The sequence below is a fragment of the Castor canadensis genome, chromosome 1 (assembly GCF_047511655.1).
Source record: "Castor canadensis chromosome 1, mCasCan1.hap1v2, whole genome shotgun sequence".
NCBI classification, from domain to species: Eukaryota; Metazoa; Chordata; class Mammalia; order Rodentia; family Castoridae; genus Castor; species Castor canadensis.
Genome location: NC_133386.1, coordinates 72,141,383 through 72,151,924, shown reverse-complemented (window position 1 = coordinate 72,151,924; position 10,542 = coordinate 72,141,383). Strand labels below are relative to the sequence as shown.

At 42.6% G+C, this 10,542-nt stretch overlaps 1 protein-coding gene across 2 annotated transcripts; it reads left to right on the top strand.

Moving 5' to 3' along the window:
- The first annotated feature begins 457 nt into the window (after positions 1–457).
- Gja10 (gap junction protein alpha 10) lies at positions 458–8,453 on the top strand. 2 transcript variants are annotated; one of them, XM_074065543.1, is made up of 2 exons: positions 458–1,897; positions 8,415–8,453. In XM_074065543.1, the coding sequence occupies exons 1-2, from the start codon at positions 458–460 to the stop codon at positions 8,451–8,453; spliced, it is 1,479 nt and encodes a 492-aa protein (XP_073921644.1). The 2 variants fall into 2 exon arrangements, with proteins under 2 accessions (XP_073921644.1, XP_020011948.2); XM_020156359.2 differs by lacking the exon at positions 8,415–8,453 and adding an exon at positions 2,000–2,122.
- Positions 8,454–10,542: the final 2,089 nt, after the last annotated feature.

Genomic DNA, 10,542 nt, shown 5'->3' with positions numbered 1-10,542 from the left:
AACCTATGGATTAATAAATTTTGAGATTATTGACATCTTTACAATATGAGTTTTCCATATTTATTTAATGGTGACAGACCATTAAATATTTAAATAGTGATGTGCATGCATGTGTGCATTTATATTTGGCATTCTCTCCTGCTTTGTTATCAATGACACCTCCCTCATGGCTTTCCTACTCCATCTTTTTGACCATTTCTCATTTTTATTTGTAGACTTTTTTTCTGCTGTTTCTTGGGGTTCTTTCATTGGTTTGCATTTTCTTCTTGTCTTGGACTCTTCCTGTTTAATCAAGCCTGGACCAGAGATATTAGGGCTGCCAAATCCTTCATGTCAGTTTTTTGCTGACATGAAAAAAAGAACATGTGCTATTTAGTAGCATGAGTCTTCATAAAGTATATCTCTGTGTATAATTAACCACAGTGTTTTCTGCATATTTCAGGGTTAGTCTCAGACTATGGGGGACTGGAACTTACTGGGTGGTGTCCTAGAGGAAGTTCACTCACATTCAACCATCGTGGGGAAAATCTGGCTGACCACCCTCTTCATCTTCCGAATGCTGGTACTTGGTGTGGCTGCTGAAGATGTATGGGATGATGAACAGTCAGCATTTGCCTGCAACACTCAGCAGCCAGGCTGCAGTAATATATGTTATGACTATGCTTTCCCAATCTCTTTGATCAGATTCTGGGTCTTACAGATCATTTTTGTGTCTTCTCCTTCTCTGGTGTATATGGGCCATGCACTTTATAGACTGAGGGACTTTGAGAAAGAGAGACGGAGGAAGAAGTCATACCTGAGGGTCCAAATAGAGAACCCAGGGCTTGGCTTGGAGGAACAGCAAAGGCTGGATCGGGAACTTAGAAGGCTAGAGGAGCAGAAGAGGATTGATAAAGTTCCTCTGAAAGGATGTCTGCTGCGTACTTACGTCTTACACATCTTGACCAGGTCTGTGCTGGAAGTAGGCTTCATGGTAGGCCAGTATATTCTCTATGGCTTTCAAATGCACCCCCTTTATAAGTGCACCCAGCCTCCTTGCCCCAATGCGGTGGACTGCTTTGTGTCCAGACCCACAGAGAAGACCATTTTCATGCTCTTTATGCACAGCATTGCAGCAATCTCCTTGTTACTCAATATACTGGAGATATTTCATCTGGGCATTAGAAAAATCATGAGGGCACTTTATGAGAAATCCAGCAGTGGGGGCATTGAGAATGAAAGAAGCCCTCCATTTCACTTGAAGAAATATTCAGGGGCCCAACCGTGTACAATATGCTCTTCCTTACCTGAAAGAATCTCTCTGCTTCAAGCCAACAATCAACAGCAAGTCATCCAAGTTGAAGTGCCAAAGTCTAAAACATTGTGGCAAATTCCACAGCCCAGGCAACTTGAGGTAGATTCCTCCTGTAGCAAAAGACACTGGGCTGAGAAGGATCAGCACAGTGGACAGCTCCATGTCCACAGTGCATGTCCCCAGGACGGTAGCACCAGAATTCAGCACCCAGGACAGCAACCATGCCATTCTTCCTTTGGCCTACAGAGTACTATGTCCCAGTCCTGGCTAGGTACAGGAATGGCCTCTAGACACTGTCCATCCTATGCTTTAGGGACCTGGGAGAAATCCCAAGACTTGGAACCTTCAAGCGAACCTCTCACATATCTGCAAAGTCACTGCAAAGACAGTGATGGCAGCATGGGAGAGAGTGGGGTCTGGATAGACAGATCTCACCCAGGCAGTCGCAAGGCCAGCTTTCTGTCCAGATTGCTGTCTGAAAAGGGACAGCTGCACAGTGACTCTGGAAGCTCCATTTCTCTAAATAGCTCCTGCTCGGATTTTCCACACCAGGAAAACAGCACCTCACCTCTGCCTTCAGCCACTGGACATAGAACATCGATGGTAAGTAGATAGACAGCCATATTTTTTTTGTGGTATTGGGGTTTGAACTCAGGGCTTCATGCTTGCTAGACAGGTGTTCTACCACTTGAACCATGCCTCCAGTTCAAGACAGCCATATTGATCACAGAACTATCACAAGAGCTGATTCACTCTTGCCACTTCTTTCCCTTTCCTCTTTCTCAGTGTGTATGTATTAAGGGAGAGGTAGATGGAGGAAAAGATTAATTTATAGAAAGGCAAATTCATTCATTCAATACATTCAGTTAAATTCACTCAATTAATAAAGTGAACTTAAGGAAAATTACTTTATACCAATCATGCTATATGATGGATGTACAAATAGATAAAATACTGTATTTTCCATCAAAGAGATCAGAGTTTAGATGGGAAAGTTAGACACATAAACATGTAAGTGTGGTCTAGAGTAAGGTGCCATGTTAGTGGGAGTAGAGAAGATAAGGAAGGAGTGGTCACTTCTCGGTGAATGGGTCAGAGGAAGCTTCACAGTTGAAGTTACTTTGAACTGAATCTTGAAAGATGTGGTGAGTTTCTCCAGAACTGGGAAGACTGGTGTACATGGAAGAAAGCCATACTGGAAGAAAATGTGGCAGAGACAAATGCACAGCAGGGCTCTCTGGTGAGCAGCTGTGGGTGGCTGGAGCAGGGCTGTGGAGAGGGAGAAGGCTGGAAGAATGGGCATGGTGGTCTTGTAGGAAGGCCACAGAGATCCAACAGAGGATTTGAAGCAGACAAGGGACTGGACCAAGACAGAAAGCTCTTTCTGTCTCAGTGTAGATAGTGGATAGGGGAGGGATATTCATAAGCTTGAGTTCCTTTGTCTCTCTAAGGAAGGAGGGTATGCACCATTATTTTAATACCTCTGGCATTTAAAAGTCATATACAAATAAAATAGTGGTATGTTTTACAAAGACTAAGATCAATATTGTATTGATTTAAATTTTGTTCTCTGAAAAGTCATTGTGAGATCAGCATTCCCCAACTATTATAAAACATCATGGATATTTACTGTAGATTTTTCTCAGTAAAATCTGGAACAAAGGATGACATTTGTTTTACCACTGATTTTAACAGTCAGCTTTTCTTCTTCCATTAAGAAACTCTCTCAAGTTTGGTGGAAGAGCTTCCTAGTTCAATTCACCTGGTTGAGTTCACATTCATTTCTTCCTTTGTTTTATTCCTTGCGTTGACAATAAGCGAAGTCTTCCCCCTCAGTTTCCTATCTCCCATGTGTTTACAGATACAGTTGTTACTGCACTAAACCTATACCTTGAATAAGAATCAGCCTACTTGGAGTGTTACTAAAATAGTTTTCTTAAACCAATACTTGTTTCTTGTCAGTGATGACCATCTATCTATGCCGGAGACTATGTTTAGGATTAATTAATGTGTGAGATCTTGGAACCCTCAACCAAATTAGAGTGTGTGTGTGGGGGTCTCCGTCCTGACCACACCTGAAAGCCATCTGGTGGGACTAAAAGAAAGTCATCTGGGATTAAAGAGTCTTCATGCCCAGGATCCATCACTTCCAGTGAAAACAGAATACAATGTGCAGTCAGGGTTTAAAATCACTGTTTCCAAGTAATTTTTCCAGCAAGTATCTCGTTTTAGAAAAGAAGTGAAGTCAGCAAGAAAACTTCCTGTATCCCCTTCCATTTAAGTCTCTGTTTTGGCAGGGAATTGAGGGAGAGAAGCCATGTTGTAGTTGAGACAGGTTTTTTTTGTGTTTTTTTTTTTTTAAATCCTTCAGCTTACTTTTTGGAAGAAGATTGCCAAGTTCAGAAGCCTGAACTTTTCGATGACACTCATGGTCTATCTTTCTTTTTTTTTCCTGTATGAACTTTATAATATCAACAAATATAAATAAGAGACCCAAATAATTTGCATAGAGCTGAGAGGTCAGCTTAGTAGTAAAATGCTTGCCTAGCATGAACATGGCCTTGGGTTTGATCCCCAGCACTAGAAAAAAAGAATCAGCATAGGGATGTCTGGTCAGGCATTGTATTAGTTTTCATAAAACACACAAGGCAGGCTAACTTTATAAAGAAAAAGGTTTACTTAACTGATAGTCCTAGAGATTCAAGGGCATGGTACTTGGGTGAGGGCCCTCCTGGCTGTAGTCCCTCATGATGGAGGTGTATGGGTGCATGTGCAAGGAATGATCACGTCTTCTCTCTTTCTCTCTCTTCCTCTCTTTTTCTTTCTTTCCTTTCTTCCTTTCTTCCCTTCCCCCCTCTCTTTCTTTCTTTTTTCTTCTTTCTTTTGGTAGTACTGTGGTTTGAACGCAGGGCCTGTGCTTGCTGGGGCAGGTGCTTTCTCACTTGAGTTTCAGCCCGTCTAGGAATGAAACAGAAGCCAGAGAGAGGCTGGGTTCCCATAATCCCTTCCCCTGTCATCCTCCTCATTGTCCTGGTTCTCTTCATCCCCTCCTCCTCCTCCTTTTCTTCTTCCTCTCCCTCCCTTCCCCCTCTTTGTTCTCCTTTGTCTTCTGTTTTTTTGAGACAGAGTCTCACAATGCAGCCCAGGCCTTTCTCAAACTCACTATGTACCCCTGGCTGGTCACAAATTCACTGTCCTCTCAGGTGCTGGGATTACATCTGTGCCACCACTCCTGGTTTTCCCATAATCCCTTCTGAGGCACCCCTCCAACTGGCCTAGTAACCTCCCCCTAGGCCTCTCCTCATTGTGGTCCATGCCACCTCCTACACTGCCACTCTGCCACATTAAGTTTTCAACACACAAAGCTTTGGGGACAAACAACATCCAATCCACAGCTGGCATGTTTAACGCTGAATGTTATAATGGTTTTTAGTTAATAAATTTAATTTTTTAGAGATATTTTAGGTTCACAGCAAAGTTACATGGAAATAAATTTCTGTTCCCCTAAATCCCCTGTATTGACATTCTGCACCAGAGTGCTGCAAATGTCACAGCTGATCAACCTGCAGTGACATGATTATCACTCAAAGTCTGTATTTTACATTTGGGCTCACTCTTGGTGTACATTCTATGGGTTGTGACAAATGAGCCTACCATTATAATATTGTACAGAATAATGTCCCTGTCCTAAGCATCCTCTGCATTCCAACTATTCATCCTTCCTCTCCCTCCCCGGAAGCTACTGATTTTTTACTGTCTCCATAGTCTTGTCTTTTCTGGAATGTCACATAGTAGGAATCATATAGTGTGTAGTCTTGGCAGATTGGTTTTTTTCACTTAGCAATAGGAATTTAAGTTTTCCCCATGTCTTTTAAAGGCAGGTCATTTCTTTTTTTTTTTTTTTTTATCACTGAATAACATTTTATCATCTGAATGTGCAACAGTTTATTTGTCTACTCACCTACTGAAGTACATATCAGTTGCATCCAAGTTTTAGAAATTTTGAATAAAGCTGCTACAAACACCCATGTCTAGATTTTTGTGTTGATATAATTTTTAGTTCAATGGGTAAATACCAAGAAGTACAGAAAACTGCAGGGTCAGATGTGGCTGCTTGTGGATTTCTGTTTGGGAAGATGTGGTTTTCTGTGTCACCTGTCTCTTGACTTTTGGGAGCAATGGTTTTCCTTGTGACCTCTCTTCTCTGACCAATATAAAGAATTTTTGATTTTTCAAGTTTGTTCAGCTTTTTTGTTTTTGTTAGTACAAAGTGGCTATTTCTTTTCTTTTTTCTTTTTGGATAAGAGACTTTTTAATTTCTGGTTCCTTCTAATTACTTGTTAGTGGTATGTTTTGGTTTTCTATTTCTTTTTTATTGGTGGATATTATATTGTGCATAGGAAGGGAGCCCATCATTTCTAAGCTCTTAACATGCTGGACTAGAGCCATCTTTTGTATTTTGTTTTTCTCTTTTTTCTCTGGCATTTATGTTTCTAAGAATAATGTCTAGTAATAGTCATCTCTTGCCCAAGTCTGTTTTAGTGTCAAAAGGCCATATCAATCCCCCAATACTGGGAAGACTTGAAGATTGAGGCCACAGCTGTCAAGGGCACAGCTGTCAACTCCAGACACGTGATGCTTCTTGCAAACAGAGGGATCTCTAATTAAAAATTTGTTCCTTCTTTATCTGGTCATTCATTCATCCAGTATTTACTGACTGCTTACTAGGAAGCAAGCACTATGCTAGGTGGTGGGATACAGCAGTAAAGACGCAAAGTCCCCATTCTAATGGTAGAGCAAAATAAACACACATTCAAAATAACTCCAGACAGTTTTCAGTGTTATCAAAAACTAGCGCAGTGGCAAAGGGCCTCTGGGAAGTGATGTTACTACCTCAGATGAGGTCTTCAGGGGAGGGGTCTTAAACGAGTAAGATGCAAAGGGAGCAATATGCCAAGGTCCTGGGGAGGATGGGGCATCCCAGGCAGGAAGACCAGTAAGTGCAAAGATCTACTCTTTGGAACCATAGGAGAGTGCTCTTGTGGCCATGATCAGGGAAGGGAGAAGTAGGGACGAGGCTGGAAAGAGCAGGGGCCTTATGTAGACCAGGAATACTTACTTGGGTTGGGTGACACAGCACTAGGCATGATCTAATCCTAATGTATAAGACTCCCACGGTTGGGCTGGAGGAGTGGCTCAAGCTGTAAGAGTGCCTGCGTAGCAAGTGTGAGGCCCTAAGTTCAAACCCCAGTGCCACCAAAATAAAAATGAACCAAAATCCAAAACCCTACTGTTTCTGGAGAATCTATTGTAGGATTAAGAATGGAATTAGGGAGACCAATTAGGAGTCTTTCGTAGTTATCCAGTGAGATATGAGGGTAACTCAGACCAGAGGCACCACTGATTTTTTTGTGGGGGGGATAGTACTGTGGTTTGAACTCATGGCCTCACACTTGGTAGGCAGGCGTTCTACCACTTGAGCCACTGCTCTTTTTTGTGTTGGGTATTTTTGAGATAGGGTCTCGAAAACTATTTGCCTGGGCTGGCTTTGAACCTGGATCCTCCTGATCTCTGTCTCTTGAATAGCTAGGATTACAGATACAGGCCACAGGCGCCTGGCTCATACATACATCTCGGACAGGTACCTCCTAGGTTTGTTATTGATTTTAATGGCATGAACATGCTATGTCTTCATAGATACTGCCAGTTTTTGCTTAGGAAGGGCTATTCCAATTTCTCCTTTCACTACCTCCTTAGCATCTATTTCTTCATACTCTCGCCACCAGCGGACATCTCATACCTCCTGCCCAGTCTGAGCTAAAAATATTTCTCTTTGTTTTAATTTGCATTTCTGTGATTATTGCTCAATCCAATTAACATATTTATTGGCCATCTTTATGTCCTTGCCTATTGTCCATGCCTATTTTTCTGTTGGGGTGCCTTTCTTCTGATTTCTAGGATATTACGTTAAATAATTGTATATACAGATATCAAAAGATTTTCTCCCAGTCTTGTCTTTTATCCTGGTTTATGTCATGTTTAAATTTTTAACATATTTTTTTTCTTTATTTTTAGAAATTTTTGATATACTAACCGTGAAAATCTCTTTGCCTTCTAGGTTCGTTTCATTTGGGAAAGTTTTTCTTTCCTTTTGGTGTTAGGGATCCAACCCAGGGCTTTGTGCACATGTGCATGTGCTCTGTCACTGAGGTACATCCCCAGCCATGAGAAGGATTTTTGTTTGCTTATTTGTTTTGACTCAACATTATTAATAAGGATTATTAGGTGGACATTTGGAGGGTAGATTGTTATAATTTATTGAACATTTGGCTGGGAAGTTTTGTACAATTTATCAGTTACCAAAGAATCTAAAGAGAGGAGGACGGTCACTCACTAATAATCACGGTCTAGACCCTGCAACAGGCTTCCGTACTACAACCCTGTTTAACTCCTATTTCATGTGATAAGTCCTATTTTAAGTCACACAAGTGAGTTGTGGTGAGATACAGTCCTTGAGACACATCAGGAGTAAATTAATATTTATAGGATGAGCTAGAATATTGTTCTAAGACTGTCTGACTCAATCTAAGCTCTTTCCTCCCATGTCTCATTGCTGCTCCTTCCTTTCTCTGCAGAAGGAAGCCTGACTCTAGCATATTTTTAGGATCAGGTATAGATTATTACAAAACGGAACATTCTAGTTTTCCCCTTCTACATTATGAAAGTTGAAAACATGGTTTGTTGTGGAGGTTAAGAAGAAATTTAGGAAAAGGTTGACCTTTTCATTTGGGATCTGAATTTTGGACAAAACAACAACAGATGGAGGAGAAAGAAGAAAAAATGATGACAGGTTTCAAATCTTTCATGGTAAGGCTATCAGGCAATAGGACTTTTTCCATGACATTCATCTCTGGGGAACAGGGAGAGTTATTCTTTGCAGTAGGTTTTGTTGGGACCCTTGGTGTTTGTGACATAGAGTCCCTGGTGAGTAGGCAGGGCTGATTTTTGTGTGTGTGTGTGTGTGTATGGTTCTAGGGTTTAAACTCAGGTCCTTATGAAGGACTGATTTTTACAAGCTTTTGAGTCTATTTTGTTTGTTTTGGTTTCTTATCTCTTTCAGAATATGCTTCTAGAACTTTCATCTATTATGAAAAAGTAACATACCAGGAGCAGCTGGTGTCTGCAGAAGGAAGGTTGAAGGTTATGCTGTCATCAGCTCAATCTGGAAGAACTCATATCTCTTCCACAGTACTATGGTTTGGATCTGGAATGTCCTCCAAGGCCCAAGTGTTAAAAGGTTTGGTCCCAGCTTGGCACAATTGGGAGGTGGTGGAGCCTTTAAGAGGTGGGGCCTAATGGGACGTCTTATGTCATTGGGGACATGCCTGCATGGGGGGGGCAGGGGTGGGTGTTGTGGGACCTCAGCCCCTTCCTTTTTCTTTTGTATACTGGCTGTGAGGTGAGTAATTTGCTTCATCATATGCTCCAACCATTATGTCTGGCTTCACCACAGGACCAAAAGCAATGGGGCCAACCAACTATGGACTGAAACCTTCAAAATTGTGAACCAAAATAACCTTTTCTCTTTCTAAGTTGATTACTTCAGATATTTGTTATAGTAGCGGAAAGTCAACCAACATGCAGAGATACCAGACAGGCAGTGGGCTGTATACAGGGAGTTGTGAGCCTGGCTCACCTCCACGGGAGACCCTACCCTAATGGGGGTAGGGTCTCCAACCTGCCTGGACCACTACTTCCAGTAGGTCCAAAGCCAGGGCAGGAAGGAATCATGCACCATGGGAGAAACTCTAGGGGCAAGAGATGTTTCTGTACTGAGGAGGAGGAGGGTTGGGATACAGTTCCATTGTCCCAGCCTCAGCAGCTGGGTGGGACATCCAAAGAGAGCACCCAGTTCTGCAGCACCAGCAGCAGTGGGCCCTTTGAACATGGACCCAGAGCAGGCCTGGAGCTCTGCCCTTACCCTGGGCTCCAACATGCTTCTTATCTGTAAAGAAGAGGCTGATATGAAACTTGCCATTCTCTTTTCTTCATCAGTTCATTTCTTGGGGATGAACCAGTGGAATTTTTAGCTAATAAATGCCATGGAAATAAAATATTGATTAACACACTCACAAATACTCTCATTGCATGATTTGATTGTATCCTTCTGCTGCCACCAGTCATTGCCAGTGGTCATGCCATGACTAATGCCCAGCAGGTGCTTCCTGGGGATTAGCAGAAACCACTACCTCTTCTTGACCTCCCAGTGGTCCTGAACCATACAGAGAGGTGCCTCAAAAAGCACTTAGCAGGGCTGGATGTGACTCGAATTACAGAGCACCTGCCTGGCAAGTGCAGTGCCAAGTTCCAACCCTAGTACTTCCAAAATAAACAAACAAACAAATAAATAAATAAATAAAGCCCTTAGCATCTTCAACACAGAGAGACACAGGCGGCTGTGTGATGTGCTCACAACGCTGCTTGGCTGCTTGTTACTCGTTCTGAGAGCTGTCAATCTGGGCTCAATTGTCACACAAGGAGTCACTTAGCTCCACCATCTTCCATTCCGTGGCTAGACGGTCCCCCAACTCTGGCCTCATAATAAAGGCTTCAGGATATAAGAAGAAAAAAGTAGGTTCAAAGTCACAAGGCTCTTTGGTCCTGTGAGACAGAACCAGAGGAAAGTTAGGTCTGGCTTGGGGCTCTGACTTTATCCTTACCTCACATACCCTAACAACAGTCTACCACTCTTCTGTTCCTTCCTGTCATTGTCCACACAGCAGTGGGCTGCTGGATGATTTCCACTTACCCTGTGCCTGCCTTTGGGGACTCAGTATTTTCCCTCCCCATTCCTCTCTTCACCCTGTTTTTAGGCAGGGTCTTGTGCAGGGTGTTTCTGAATCCTTGGGCTCAAGTGATCTCTCCTTCTCAGCCTCTCATGTACCTACAGACACATGCTGCCATACCTGGCTTGGGGATTCTCTCTCCCATCTTTTCCCTCCCTTCCCTCCCCTCTTTTTTCTCCCCCACTCCACCTTCCTTTATTTCTTTTTGGTGGTACCATTTGAACTCAGGGTCTCATTCTTGCTATGCAGGCACTCTACCCCTTGAGACAAGAAGCCGCCCATTTTTGCTCTTATTTTGGAGAGGATTGCAATTCTCTTTATCCTTTCTGCAGTAGCTGGGATGACAGGTGGGCACCACTGCACCCGGCTATTGGTTGAAATGGGGTCTTGCAAACTTTTTTC